General features: G+C 42.1%; 1 protein-coding gene and 1 pseudogene across 1 annotated transcript; both read left to right on the top strand.

Moving 5' to 3' along the window:
• The first annotated feature begins 918 nt into the window (after positions 1-918).
• Positions 919-14,833, top strand: LOC123484675. The gene is made up of 6 exons (XM_045215240.1): positions 919-1,374; positions 1,794-1,924; positions 2,119-2,277; positions 6,397-6,561; positions 6,934-7,045; positions 14,493-14,833. Exons 1-6 carry the CDS (start codon positions 1,116-1,118, stop codon positions 14,831-14,833), a joined length of 1,167 nt encoding a protein of 388 aa, XP_045071175.1. The 5' UTR covers positions 919-1,115.
• LOC123484676 lies at positions 14,813-15,618 on the top strand (annotated as a pseudogene).
• Positions 15,619-16,032: the final 414 nt, after the last annotated feature.

The raw sequence follows: 16,032 nt of genomic DNA on the forward strand, positions 1-16,032 counted from the left end.
TCGTTGTAATTATTCTATCAGAGATTGGCGCTGAAAATCATAAATGGTCATTTAAAAAACGTTAATTCTGCTCCTCCAAATGGCCTCCTACTTTGTCAAAAATGTGAGTTTCTGAAATTCAATGCAAGCAAAATGCTTATACAATGTCCAGAGACGCCAGAGTACATTTTCTAAGAATAATCTTAATTTTGGGCGAAGTAAAGTTACTTGAAAGTTTGTTACGTATTTTTAACATCGGGGATTAAGTGATGCAAACCAAACCCCACAGAAATGTTATTTGGGGTCTCCTTGAGCATTCCTATCACTCCTGATTTTTTTTTGCAAGGAAAACTGGGTTGGGTATCTAAGGGTTAAGCTGTCCCAGTTTATATGATGTCCCACTTTTTAAAAATTCATTCTATGGACAAACAACAGCAACATATTTTCTGTTTTATTCAAATAAATTCGGTTTTTCTCAAGTAAAATTGTATCAAATGACTACCGAAATGCATCCGGATTAAATTCACATAGTTGATTTTTGCAGATGCATCATGGTTTTGTAACTCAATTTGCTACCATGGTTAAAACTGGGCTATGTTCAGTACTTTGATGGATAATTCAATTGAACGGAAACGGTGTTGTACTGAATGAGTTGGCGAACACTGTCAGAGCATGGCCACTGCCCTTTAAAAACAGTACCTCGCTCATTGCTTCAAGCCATACCTTGACACATCCACCAAACGGGAGCAAAAGTACCTCAAAGTCTGTTCAAGAACGTTTTGGGGAAACGTGTTGTTCAGCACAAACCCTTCCGCAACGTAGTAAACGTGCAAGCGAACTGAACGCACCTCTGGTTTCATGAGCATCACCAGCACATACCCTTTTCATTTAGCCACACCCTTTGAACTATGACGCCAACATCCATGTAAACGGGAAGTAAACAACGACCAAGAACAATTTCCACGTTAGCGTTTTTATTTAGACCTTTATTAACACCATGGAACTCAAAATATGACTAATTTAACTGCACAGCATCATATACTTACCCCACGTAGTCTTTAATTTGCGTTGGAGACAGGACTTGGCAGATATATGTTATCTAGGTCATGCTAGCTAACTGCTAACGTCAGCTAACAATGGCTAACTGTATGGTTTTTCACACTCAAATAGCCTCCATCATGGAGGTGCTAGCGAATGCCGCCGTGGCAGAGATCTGTAAACTCGTAGACGACGATTATGCAGTGTTTCGTTTGGAAATTTCTCAAAGCCAAAAAGAAAACAGGGCATTGCGGAGGAAACTACAGCTACTGGAACTGAAGGTGACACGAGATCGCGTCCTCACCAATCGTTCCAGTAGTGTCAAGATCCTCGACCGGTACAGAGGAATGGCAAGAGGTACATTTTGCAGAAGGCGCGGCGTGTCGCCGTTCATATATAGCTCAGTGCCTGTCGCCCCGATCCCCTCTGCACATGTGTTAACCACATATGGTTAACTAGAATTGGGTCATGGTCAGTTTTTGGATAGTATGCAATAATTCCCCTGATTACTTAGCTATCTTGCACAAAGACACAATATCATATTCTAACCAGATTCAGGTTTACTGCATTTCCTATTATTTACTAATTGAATACAATATGATGCATGGATTATACTCAATCGATCTATAAATAGTATATAAATATGTTATGCAAAGTGTTACTTTACATCCTTGCCAATTCTATACAGTGTCAAAACTGTCAATGGTGTACAATATATAGTTGAGCATTGACAGTCCCTAACCTAACCACCTCTTTTCCCCCAATCACTCTCGCAGGTGAAGGACATCTCACTGGAGGCAACAAGAGCTTTCTGAAGCCAGCGGGACACAATACATGGAGCGATGACCAACCAATCACTGTTGATGAGGGGAGTGGAACCTCAACCCAGCACATTATCGTGATAGAGGTTAGTGTAGTAGTGTTAGATAAAAATTACATCAAATGTACATCCAATGTGGCCCGTTTATTTCAGAATGGCTCCCCTCAGCTATTCATGAACACCCTTATTTATCTGCCATAGGGGAGCTTGTGAGACTTCCCTACAACAATGTTATCCAATTCAACTCATGTACTGGTAATAATCTCTTCTCTTCTTGTCAGTCTGCAGGTCATGGGGTCAAGCTGGAGAGGTCTGAAGGAGAGGAGGACCTACGCCACAGCAAAGACATCCAGACTGGAGCGGCTGGAGCGCCCCCTGTAGCTATGGAGGACCCCACCACCGCCCCAGCGCAGCCCAGGACTCGACGCAGCATCACGGAGGTCAGTGGAACGCCGAACGCCGTCCTCAAGTCACAGACAGACACCAAGACATTAATTGTAACACACAGATTCTTACATACAGGATCTGACCACAGATCAGACTCAGAGAGGCTGGGGCTGGGGAGACTGGGCTGTCCTCCCTGCTCCCGGCTCAGAGTATTTACGTATTTCACCAGAGCCAGAGGATCGGTTCATTCCTGTGAGGATGGTGATGGTGACGCGTTGACACTGGCGGTGATGATCCGTCTTGTTCTTACGCTACAGTGATGGACCTTGGCAACATGCCCTTGAGTTTAGAGACTCAGACTGATCTGTCTAGAAGGGACTGGAACCATTACGTAGTAGTGTATACTCTGAAGGGTGCCAAGATAAGAAAGGAGGTTATAGTGGTAGATGAGGTGACTGTGAAAGTGGAGGGTGATGCTCCTCCCACATGGAATGCAGATAGTCACCTAGGAGACGGACAACAGGGCAGAGATTTCTTAGATTACAGGGAAAGCTTAGCGACACATCCAAATGTCGCCACCCTCTCCCCTTTACACATGTTCAGGGATCGCGACGCAGTGTCCACGTCGATGGGGCCTTCCGATTCACACGGCCGCGTCCTTTTCGATCAGGTATTGAACTCAAAGCGACACGGCTAGAGCCCAGGCTCAGGGAGGGGAGCCACATCAGGCAATAGTAAAGAGAAAGGTTCCTCTGCATGTTCTGTAACAAAAGCTTCAGCTGCCCCAAAAAGGTGGAGATCCACCAGAGGGTCCACACAGGGGTGAAACCCTTCAGCTGTACCCAGTGTCATATGCGCTTTTGCCCAGGCTGGCGACTTGAAAAAAGCACCAGAGGGTCCACACAGGGAGAAACCCTACAGCTGTACCCAGTGTGAGAAGAGGTTCTCCCGCCAGGACCACCTGAAGATGCACCTGAAGGTCCACACGGGAGAGAGGCCGTTCGCCTGTACGCACTGCGGGAAGAGGTTCTCAGAGAGGAGATACCTCAGGATACACCAGCAGAAAAAACATTCCACTCTATAACATAGTAATTAACCATTCCACTCGATAGCTTCCGACATTTACATTAAACCCTGCATTAAAGATAAAGTAGAGTTTTCATTGTCAGTAGAGAAGATCCACAGATGCATTTGGAATAATGAGAGTAACAAATTTCAGTGTTGAATATTCCTGTGTAGAATATTGCATCCAGACATATTGTGATATATATAAGAATATATAAGCCTAAAAGGTCTGTTACATATTGTGTTTGTACTGTGTATGTTATATTATGTTTTCATATGGTTTATTTAACACTTGTTTATGTTTAATAAACACAAAAAAGACTTTAATTAACCAGATTTCCATCCAACCTTTTTATGCGAGTAAAGTACATGTTGGATAAAAAATGTCACGACAGGCCTGATGGAAACAGAACATTTTTCGGTAAACTTTCCAAAACAAAATACGCTAGACAAGTTGGGATCTTTTTGTCACTGATAAATTGAATTATGCGAGAAATGTCGGTGGAAACATTTTTATGTTGTGTGGTCCTCCGACAAGTCGGGAAAGCATGCAGTTTATTAGGCTACAGATGAAATAAATAATGATGAACTTCACAGGGTGGTGAATGTGCACAGTGATGAGCTTGATGCTCCTTTCCAATAAATATTGAGGGTCTTATTCTGGTGACATGATAATTGATGCTTGGGTGCCGTTTGACAAATAATCTCGCTCTTTTGTCCATAATAATCTCATAATGTACGCTATACATGCGCTCTAGCCAACAGTGCACAGATAGAGCTGTTGGCTAGAGCGCAATGCCAATACCAGAGTGGGCACTGCCAATACCAGAGTGGGCACTGCCAATACCAGAGTGGGCACTGCCAATACCAGAGTGGGCACACTTGCACATTTTTTGTTGTTGAGAAAAACCTCAATAGAGTTGAAAATGTGATGGAAACCCATTTAACTTGTATTTTCTATTCGGTAGATTTAACTGTATAAGGTATGTTTATGTACACTACGTCATCACACACAGGCTTTTATCCCCAACAAGTAATTTGATGGAAACACGTCTCTGGTGGGAAAATGCGCATATTGTTTTTATGTGAATTTTAGAATATTTGCATGAAAATGTGTCACCAATTAGATGGAAACCTAGCTACAGAGACTCTCTTTAATATCGCATCTGATCTCACCTTATTCTGCATACATCCAACAGCGCTTTATAACCAATATACAGTGGAGAGAACAAGTATTTGATACACTGACGATTTTGCAGGTTTTCCTACTTACAAAGCATGTAGAGGTCTGTAATTTTTTATCATAGGTACACTTCAACTGTGAGAGACGGAATATAAAATCCAGAAAATCACATTGTATGATTTTTAAGTAATTAATTTGCATTTTATTGCATGACATAAGTATTTGATACATCAGAAAAGCATAACTTAATATTTGGTACAGAAACCTTTGTTTGCAATTACAGAGATCATACATTTCCTGTAGGTCTTGACCAGGTTTGCACACACTCCTCCATACAGACCTTCTCCAGATCCTTCAGATTTCGGGGCTGTCGCTGAGCAATATGGACTTTCAGCTCCCTCCAAAGATTTTCTATTGGGTTCAGGTCTGGAGACTGGCTAGGCCACTCCAGGACCTTGAGATGCTTCTTACGGAGCCACTCCCTTAGTTGCCCTGGCTGTGTGTTTCCGGGTCGTTGTCATGCTGGAAGACCCAGCCCACGACCCATCTTCAATGCTCTTACTGAGGGAAGGAGGTTGTTGGCCAAGATCTCACGATACATGGCCCCATCCATACTCCCCTCAATACGGTGCAGTCGTCCTGTCCCCTTTGCAGAAAAAGCATCCCCAAAGAATTATGTTTCCACCTCCATGCTTCACGGTTGGGATGGTGTTCTTGGGGTTGTACTCACCCTTCTTCTTCCTCCAAACACGGCGAGTGGAGTTTAGACCAAGAAGCTCTATTTTTGTCTCATCAGACCACATGACCTTCTCCCATTCCTCCTCTGGATCATCCAGATGGTCATTGGCAAACTTCAGACGGGCCTGGACATGCGCTGGCTTGATGAGGGGGACCTTGCGTGCGCTGCAGGATTTTAATCCATGACGGCGTAGTGTGTTACTAATGGTTTTCTTTGAGACTGTGGTCCCAGCTCTCTTCAGGTCATTGACCAGGTCCTGCCGTGTAGTTCTGGGCTGATCTCTCACCTTCCTCATGATCATTGATGCCCCACGAGGTGAGATCTTGCATAGAGCCCCAGACCCGAGGGTGATTGACCGTCATCTTGAACTTCTTCCATTTTCTAATAATTGCGCCAACAGTTGTTGCCTTCTCACCAAGCTGCTTGCCTATTGTCCTGTAGCCCATCCCAGCCTTGTGCAGGTCTACAATTGTATCCCTGATGTCCTTACACTGCTCTCTGGTCTTGGCCATTGTGGAGAGGTTGGAGTCTGTTTGATTGAGTGTGTGGACAGGTGTCTTTTATACAGGTAACAAGTTCAAACAGGTGCAGTTAATACAGGTAATGAGTGGAGAACAGGAGGGCTTCTTAAAGAAAAACTAACAGGTCTGTGATAGCCGGAATTCTTACTGGTTGGTAGGTGATCAAATACTTATGTCATGCAATAGAATGCAAATTAATTACTTGAAAATCATACAATGTGATTTTCTGGATTTTTGTTTTAGATTCCGTCTCTCACAGTTGAAGTGTACCTGTGATAAAAATTACAGACCTCTACATGCTTTGTAAGTAGGAAAACCTGCAAAATCGGCAGTGTATCAAATACTTGTTCTCCCCACTGTACATTTACTAAATATACCTACGCATGCCCACACACTAAAAAACACCTACTGTACACGTCAAAATCGTTTAGTCAGGTGTGTCTGATGACTTTTGACTTATCATAGCTGACTTGTTTTTACCCACAACATATTTATGTCCACCATGATGGGTTTAACAGCAATGAAGTCATTCTGTAACTACAGTATAGGACTCAAATGTAGTGTGGATGGGTAAACACTCCATGTTGAAAGTGTGTTTATTATCAGTGTGTGCGTGTGTATGTACCTGAGGGAATGTATAATCTGTATCACCTGTGTCTTCCAGGAGGAGGAGGGTCCAGAGGTGCTGCTGTTGAAGGAGGAGGGGTGTGAGGAGGGTCTGGGGAACCCTAAGGGGACCATGGTCATAGATGACAACCAGACTACACCTCCTCCTGAACCCACAGTGGAACCAGCTGAGCAGCACACAACCACACACAGTCTCACTGAGGTGAGCCCACTGTGAACTACTGTCTGAATGGTATTAGGTCAGGGCCCGTATCCACAAAGCCTCTCAGAGTAGGAGTGCTGATCTAGGATCAGTTTTGCCCTTTAGATAATAATGAATAAGACTATATAGACAGGTGGGGACCTGATCCTCGATCAGCACTTTTACTATTTGATGCTTTGTGGATACGGGCCCAGGTTTTGACCATGCCTTTGAATTATAAAACTATTAAAGAGTGTCAAGTAATCAAATTATCTAACATGATTGCATAGTACTCATAGCAATCCCTCATTGCCCAATCAGAATATGCTCCATAGCAGGGTGCTCATATCAGATTTCTTGATCCAACATCCTCTCATTCCGTATCTCTTACAGTCAGTAGACATGGAGGATGGGAAGCCTGATCTGCTGTTAGTCAAAGAGGAAACGATTGAAGACGGACCAGAGAGCATGGACCTGCTGAGTGGACTAAAGATGGGGGAGCAAGGTAAGGGAGACATACATGGGTCTTTTTATAAATAAAAGGGGCCAATGTGTGACATTGGGATCAACATTTCTAAATGGTTTGAAACAAAATAAAAGTGATTTTCATGCAGTTCCACATGTGTACTTAGAGGAATATATGCAAATTGTCCCTTAACTCCTATACAACAAAATATGCCTAGGACTATTCATATTTTAAGCAGGGTTCATGCAGACATTGGAAAGTCAAATTCAAGGACTTTCAGGGACATTTTCAAGCACTTAATTGTACAATTATTTCTTACATTCTGATGCAGGCACACATAATAAAGCCATGAATAGCTGTAGCATTAATCTCACCATTTGAATCTCACCATCGCTGTCTGTATAATGAGAAAGCGACCAAAAACCAGGTTCCTTTTGTAATGGAAGGATTTGGATGGAAAGCCAAGTTGAAGCCAGCATTAGATGTTGTCGTCCTCATAATAACCGCATGTGGTTTTACCGCAACAAAGTAGTGCAACACCCTTCAATTGAAGCAGCGGGAAACAAACGAAAGTGGCCACATCTCTCACAAAAATGGATCAAAAATGAAATCAGGGATAATTATAATGGAGCAGGAGAACTTATAAATTGGCTACAATAATTACAAGGACTTTTCAAGCACCAAATGGAGGAAATGTCAAATTTTCAAGGTAGGCCAATTCCAATATTTAAATTTCTGAGTTTCAAGTTCAAGTAGGCTACTTCAAGCCCCTTGTATTGTTTAAAATTGCAGCTGTAATATGGAAACCAAAATGTATTTGTCATGTTATTTCATTACCAGATCATATTGTGATGAAGTCCACTAGGCTATGTAATTTGTCATTATATTCAGAATAATTAATAGGAATAGCATTGGGTGTTGCGCAATAGTCTATCCTACACAATTGCGCACAGTAGACTGTGTCCAATCCGAGACAAAAACATATGAAAACATGAACATTTCCTTGATGCTTTCTCTGTTAAATCTAACGAGACCTTGCTTTAAATCAAGCAGAAAACAACAGATTGTCAACATCAATTTGGTAGGGATATTGGATCCAACTTGGCTCCAGGCACAACTGTCTTCACAGGCGTAACGAATGAGACACCAAAATATGCTGGACATTCTTCGCGAACACCTTTTTTCAAGCACTTGGGCTGTTGTTGCATCGCGTGTGCTATCACAGTAGCTGTTCCTCACTTGACTGTCATTCAGAAAATTCCTACCTGGATCAGATGGTGTGAAAATATCACAGTGTAATTAAACAGCTCGACACCAAATGTGCATCCAACAAGTATTATGCATAATTATTGAAGAACCACGTTAATGACAGTATCGATTTAGGTTTTAAGGATCAAGGTAAGGTGACTCATTGGGTTGGAAGCATTCGATTTTGCAATCACATACATTTTGGGGGATTTGTGTGCCCATGAAAACGGTTTTTACCCCGTAATATACACTGAGTGTACAAAACATTAGGAACACCTTCCTAATATTGAGTTGCACCCCCTTTTGCCCTCAGAACAGCCTCAATTCAACAGGGCATGGACTCTACAAGATGTTGAAAGCATTCCACAGGGATGCTGGCCCACGTTGACTCCAATGCTTCCCACAGTTGTGTCAAGTTGGCTGGATGTCCTTTGGGTGGTGGACCATTGTTGATACACACGGGAAACTGTTGAGCGTGAAAAAACCCAGCAGCGTTGCAGTTCTTGGCGCACTCAAACCCGTGTGTGCGTGGCTAGGGCTGTTAAGGTGACCGTATTACCGGCACACCGGCAGTCACGAGTCATGACCACAGTCAAATTCCACGTGACTGTTTAGTCACGGTAACTAGGCTTTTCCAACACTGCACTCTGTCGCTGATGGTCATTAGTAAGCTCAGCAAAAAAAACGTCCTCTCACTGTCAACTGCGTTTATTTTCAGCAAACTTAACATGTGTAAGTATTTGTATGAACATAACAAGATTCAACAACTGAAACATAAACTGAACAAGTTCCACAGACATGTGACTAACAGAAATTGAATAATGTGTCCCTGAACAAAGGGGGGGTCAAAATCAAAAGTAACAGTCAATATCTTGTGTGGCCACCAGCTGCATTAAGTACTGCAGTGCATCTCCTCATGGACTGCACCATATTTTCCAGTTCTTGCTGTGAGATGTTACCCCACTCTTCCACCAAGGCACCTGCAAGTTCCCAGACATTTCTGGGGGGAATGGCCCTAGCCCTCACCCTCCGATCCAACAGGTCCCAGACGTGCTCAATGGGATTGAGATTCGGGCTCTTCGTTGGCCATGGCAGAACACTGACATTCCTGACTTGCAGGAAATCACGCACAGAACGAGCAGTATGGCTGGTGGCATTGTCATGCTGGAGGGTCATGTCAGGATGAGCCTGCAGGAAGGGTACCACATCACCTCCAAATCGATCCCGCTCCAGAGTACAGGCCTTGGTGTAACGCTCATTCCTTCGATGATATAAACGCGAATCCGACCATCACCCCTGGTGAGACAAAACCGCGACTCATCAGTGAAGAGCACTTTTCGCCAGTCCTGTCTGGTCCAGCGACGGTGAGTGTGTGCCCAATGGCGACATTGTTGCCGGTGATGTCTGGTGAGGACCTGCAAGCCCTCAGTCCAGCCTCTCTCAGCCTATTGTGGACAGTCTGAGCACTGATGGATCCTGGTGTAACTCGGGCAGTTGTTGTTGCCATCCTATACCTGTCCCGCTGGTGTTGTTACACGTGGTTTGCCACTGCGAGGACGATCGGCTGTCCGTCCTGTCTCCCTGTAGCGCTGTCTTAGGCTTCTCACAGTATGGACATTGCAATTTATTGCCCTGGCCACATCTACAGTCCTCATGCCTCCTTGCAGCATGCCTAAGGCACATTCACGCAGATGTGCAGGTACCCTGGGCATCTTTCTTTTGGTGTTTTTCAGAGTCAGTAGAAAGGCCTCTTTAGTGTCCTAAGTTTTCATAACTGTGACCTTAATTGCCTACCGTCTGTAAGCTGTTAGTGTCTTAACGACCGTTCCACAGGTGCATGTTCATTAATTGTTTGGTTCATTGAACAAGCATGGAAAACAGTGTTTAAGCCCTTTACAATGAAGATCTGTGAAGTTATTTGGATTTTTACGAATTATCTTTGAAAGACAGGGTCTGACAATAGAGTGCTGAGTTTAGCATACCAAACTTGCTAACTGCCAGTCGCTAATGGCCTAGTACTCAGCACTCTATTGTCACTCTAATCCAGGGGTCTCCAACCCTGTTCCTGGAGAACTACAGTCCTGTAGGTTTTCGCTCCAACCTCAGTTTTAACTAACCTGGTTCAGTTTATCAACCAGCTAATTATTAGAATCAGGTGTGTAGATTGAGGTTGGAGTGAAAACCTACAGGACAGTAGCTCTCCAGGAACAGGGTTGGAGAGGGTTGATTTGATTTGATTTGAGAGCCCTGTTCTAATCACTCTGAGGAGGATGCCATCAGCTTTCTATAGGCTAGGCCTACTATATTTATTTGTCAACTTTCCTAATATTAAGCACATTGCTTTGCTTTACAACGGGAGTAGCCTACCTGGCTGGCATGAAAATGAACTGCATACGATATGTATTTTTTCCCCCCTGCCTCTGTTCCAACAGGTGCATGATAATGGTCCATTCTAAATCAAAACTAATTTCACACATATATTATTTAGTATATGTAAAGACAAGATTAAATTGAGAATAGTCTGATGGGTGGCAATATTATAACTTGTGAATGATGCCCAGCGTGTGCAGTCTATGGCAAGAAACAGCGCATGCCTTTTTTTTGGCTACTTTTTCAAATCATAGTCGCACACATCATATAGCCTGGCCTATATGTTTTGATAAGGTTTGTATCACAACTAAAGTGGCCAAATAACTCCAAATGTAGCCTGTAGTCCTAGGATCCATGGAACATGGTTAGAGAGCACATAGCCTACAGAGCCTAGTGAAACATGTGTTCTCATAAATCCAGTCATTGCGTTTGAAAACCCGAGTTTTGACTGGCCACTATTTAAAAGAGGATCCCAGCTTTCTTGTGTTGCTATATTTATTGCTAAACTCTTACAATTAAGCACATTAATCCGCTTTACAACCAGTGTAGCCTACCTGGCATACATAGGCAGGGCGTGAGTGTCAAATTTGGGGAAGCGAATTTTCACCATAAAAATGCATTCCAGGCATCATCGCATTTGCAGACTTCTGTAAGATAGCCTACTATTTATTATGTGATGAGTAGATTGGATTGTCGTAATTTAGGCTAACAATATGACTCAATCACTGTTCGCAAAAAAATACTGTTCAATGCATGGCTGAGCGCGTATAGCGTAGAGTAGGACTAGACTATAGGCTATATCAGATACGTTTCTTTCTTTGCATGGGAAAAATGTGGCCTTTTATAAACGTATTTCATGCAATTCTACTACACTTTATATTACTGGAGACATTAGCAGAATCTTTTTAATACGACAAATTACAGGGTAGCCTATTCTGCTGACAATGACAAACAGATCAATAAAAACCACGTCGTCCATATAATATGCCTACGAGAAGGGTAGAGACAAAAAGAGAATAGAACATCCATCTAAACTGGAGGAGGACATTATTATCCAAAAACAAACGTTTAAGTAGCACTGATCCAACAATGATAAATAGTGAATATGCACAGTGCTCACTTTTTTTCCGATGATATCCGCTGGTGCCAATAAGATATACTGTCTATACTGTTGTTCGCTCAATTAAGTTGAGTATTTTGATAACTAAAAGACAGATTAGTATTTTCATTGTCTTCTCTTTACCGCAATAACCATTTGCTTTCCAAATGATGTTTTCCCGCGATTGTATTTTGAAATATTGAGACATGCCTGGCTTGGCCTCTACTTTCACAGACAGTTGCAACTCAACAATAATCTGCCCAAATTGCGCTCGCTGCCTTTCCTTCTGACTGTAGTCAAAGTGATTTAAAACAATCCACAAGTCATAAAAAAAGAAGAAGCTAATGATCCTCTGTGGCCAAATCATGCTTTAGAAGCAATTTTGAATGATTTTATTTATTTCTGTATAAACAGTAGGCTCATTAGGCTATATACATTTGGCAATTGAATTACATTTACTTTAGGTAAAGTTTAGCTTCCCCTAGCCTTATGGACGCGCAGCCTATACTTGCATATTAAAAACGTACCGCACGTAACCTCCATTCGCTATTGGAGTGCAGGCTACGGATTACATTTTTTTTGTGGGCCATTCTAAATCAAAAATAATTCCACACATATGTTGTTAGTAGGCTATATGTAAAGACCAGATTAAATTAAGAATAGTCTGATGGGTGAAAATATTATCAAGTGCTTGTCAAATTGTGAATGAGAGACTGATGAAGTGTGTGCAACCTGCTCAAGAAACAGAGCAGAGCTCATGCCTTTCATGTGACTTTTTTCAAATCATCATTAGTCGCATCATGCAGCTAGAATGTATTAAAAATCAAAACGTATAGCCTAATGTTTGTATCACAACTAAAGTTGCATAAATATATTTAAATTAAGAATATATGAGGAACTGTTTCTTAGTTAACCGCTCAACACAGAATAGCTGCATGTGCGCACTCCTTTAGAAATAATATCCTTTCTATTTTATTCAGCTATGTTCAATTGTATTCTTCATACTATTAAATTATATGAAATAATGCCATGGAATTCTAAGCAAATCTTGCCTGCTAAATGAACTAGTGTAGCCCACAGCCATATGGCATGTCCATATGTTATGCCCTGATCTGGCTAACTCAGAATATGCTATTCTGTTCTTCTGAAATAGGCTATATTTTCTTCATATCATGTTTCTTTAGACCTGTCTAAAATAAATAATGGATTTATTGTGATGGTGTAGGCTATATTAAATAGATTTTTTTGACTTTTAAAAAATGTATATGTTCCAAAGGTTGTCGTAGAAACATTTGACTAAGAGATAATCAACTCAAAATGAAATATCTCTCAAGACACAGGAGCCTGTGAATTCAAGAATTAGACTTTATTGCATAACAAAGCCTGAGTTTTTCTCCATGGAGCAACTGTCTCCCTCTGGCTAAGAGATCTCTTATATAGACACATATGAAAAAACATGCATACATTCCTAACTTTTATTTAGTTCTGCACTCTGCACCACCCCTCTTTTTCAACGTCCAGCTGTTACACATTATCCACTCCAAAATGTCATGAATGCTTTTTTCCATATGAAGCCTCTCATTCTATCATTCTATTGGCTGCGTGGCTTGGGCCCCTTCTTAACACTAATGTACTGCACACTGTTTAAGAGCCTCTGTGAAAAAACACATACATTTATTCAAAACACAGCATATACTTCATGTCTATATTCCTTATTTAAGCATGTTTCTGAATTATACAATATCAAACATGTTTATTATATTTTACCTTTGGCATTTCCCTACATGTGCCATAATGATACATAAAATAATCCTATAAGGTCTGCATCAGTGGCTTGTAGGCTATGCGTGGAAGCCAGAAGATGCTAAAGGTGTTTATGTTAATTAATGGTCAATTAACGTGAGACCAGCAGTTATTTGCATGTGGATCACCGGCTGACAAAATGTAATGACCGCCACAGCCCTATGCCTGGCACCTACTACTATACTCCGTTCAAAGGCACTTTTGTCTTGCCCATTCACATACACAATCCATGTCTCGAGGCTTAAAAATCCTTCTTTAACCTGGCTCCTCCCCTTCATCTACACTAATTGAAGTGGATTTAACAAGTAACATCAATAAGGGATCATAGCTTTCACCTGGATTCACCTGGTCAGTCTGTCATGGAAAGAGCAGTGTTCCTAATGTTTTATACACTCAGTGTAAGGAGACACAAAATGTTACGTAGTTACACTTCATTTCTGAGATCTCTGTACAAAAAACTGTCCGAAAGCTAGATCCAGGATTCAAGTTTAATGTATAATTGAACTGATTAATGCTTAATATATGATATAACAACAACGTACACAGCCATAAATGCAAGGACAGAAAAGCAGTGTTTTATGTCACACGATTTTGGACAAATCTATCAAGATACCCACCATGAGAAAGGGTTAAACGTGAATTCTATTGAATATAGCCATGTTCCCCCCTTATATTTTAATGTAATGATATGAAAAAAAGTTGTCCAGCATAGGAAATCCTCACTGGTACCCTAGTTTTATAGAAAGACCCACATATAGCCTACATACAGTAATAGATCTTCAATGGGAATAGTGATGCGCCTGGCTATTGTTTTTTCTTCAATGAAATCAATGCAACTTATGTTTACATACAACAACAACACATTATAATGTATGAACTTGACCAGGTGATTGACAAAAAAAAAAGAATCCATATGTAGAATGTTCTCTGCCATGTTCGTAAAGTCTATTTTCTAACCTCTTCCAGCAGGTGGTTGGCTGGAGGCTAACAGAGGAGACTGGGCGGCCATCTTGGATTCCCAGAACCAGACGGGTGCGGCCAAGGGCCCAGGGAACAACATCACCGAGCAGGCCTGGACCAGGGTGACATGGTGGAGGTCAGGGGATGGGACAGCGTCCTCAACTCTGGGCTGGGGAACAACACTGTTAACCACAACAAGAAACAGACAGTCGAACACAAAGCAACATCCGAACTTAGTCTCCATGACAACAGACTGGCTGAGACCAGGACGAGGACATAGATTTGGTCTGCAGGGTCAGGGAAGTGTCCGTATGCAGCGGGGAGAGAACAGACACAGACTTGACTAGCGATGCTCCGTCCTGCTCCTATAGTTGTGATTCAGAGAGACTGATGGCGCCTCAGGTTAACTCCCAAACAAGTGCTTCCTTCAGCCTGCCTTCTATAGGATCTATCAACTGGAACATGGACCCTGCGACAACACAGACACTCCCTGGCCTTCGTCCTCCTCACACTCTCCTAATGTTAAACCAGACCTCAGACAATGCCAATGCCTCAACACTAAATGGCTACACAAGCCCATTGACAAATGACAGTAGTAGAGACAGAATCAGTAAAGGTGGCAGCGCCAAAGAGAAGCGCTTCCCGTGTTCGTTTTGTGGGAAAGCCTTTAGTTTCCCCAAACAAGTGGAGATCCACCAGAGGATACACACGGGGGAGAAACAATTCGGCTGCCACCTGTGCCGGGCCAGTTTCTCCCACTCCTTCAGCCTGAAGAGGCACTTGAGAGTCCACACAGGGGTGAAACCCTTCAGCTGTACCCAGTGTCACATGCGCTTCGCCCAGGCTGGTCACCTGAAGAGGCACCAGAGGGTCCACACAGGAGAGAAACCCTACAGCTGTACGCAGTGTGAGAAGAGGTTCTCGCGGACCAGCTGAAGATGCACCTGAAGGTCCACACGGAGAGAGACCATTCGCCAGTACGCACTGCGGGAAGAGGTTATCAGAGAGGAGCTACCTCAGGATGCACCAGCAGAAAAAACATTCCACTCTTTAACATAAAAAGTAACCATTCACCTGGATAGTTTCTGACATTTAGATCAAACCTTGCATTAAAGACAAATATACATTTTCATTGTTGTCAGCAGAAAATACTCACAGATACACAGATTTCAGTGTTGAATATTCCTGGATAGAATATTTTATCCAGACACTGTGTGACATACAGTATATAAGTCTAAAAAGTCTGTTACATATCGTGAACTTGGAACTATAAGGTTCTGTCTGCAAAAAGATGATTCTGAGATAATTGGCTTTACATTTCCGAACCTTCATTGGTTTGAATGGTGTCAGCAATTTTATATTTATCTTTTTTAACTAAACAACATGAATTGGGTTATTAAGAGTACTATATAGGTAGAGAACATTGAACAGAACAAGGCTATGTCAATAACTCAATTTAGAAAAGAATGCAGATAGAACCTTATAGTCCCAAGCCTTTGATATTGTGTTTGTACCAGGGGCAAATCTGGTGTTTTTAGATAGAATG

Source organism: Coregonus clupeaformis, unplaced genomic scaffold (assembly GCF_020615455.1).
Source record: "Coregonus clupeaformis isolate EN_2021a unplaced genomic scaffold, ASM2061545v1 scaf0402, whole genome shotgun sequence".
NCBI lineage: Eukaryota > Metazoa > Chordata > Actinopteri > Salmoniformes > Salmonidae > Coregonus > Coregonus clupeaformis.

Bases quoted from the DNA above. Each gene is read 5' to 3' on its own strand.
- LOC123484675 (XM_045215240.1), top strand. From the start codon at position 1,116: ATGGCTAACTGTATGGTTTTTCACACTCAAATAGCCTCCATCATGGAG. The intron at 1,925-2,118 runs GTTAGTGTAGTA...TCTTCTTGTCAG, and splicing joins AGCACATTATCGTGATAGAG to TCTGCAGGTCATGGGGTCAA. The intron at 2,278-6,396 runs GTCAGTGGAACG...TGTGTCTTCCAG, and splicing joins CTCGACGCAGCATCACGGAG to GAGGAGGAGGGTCCAGAGGT.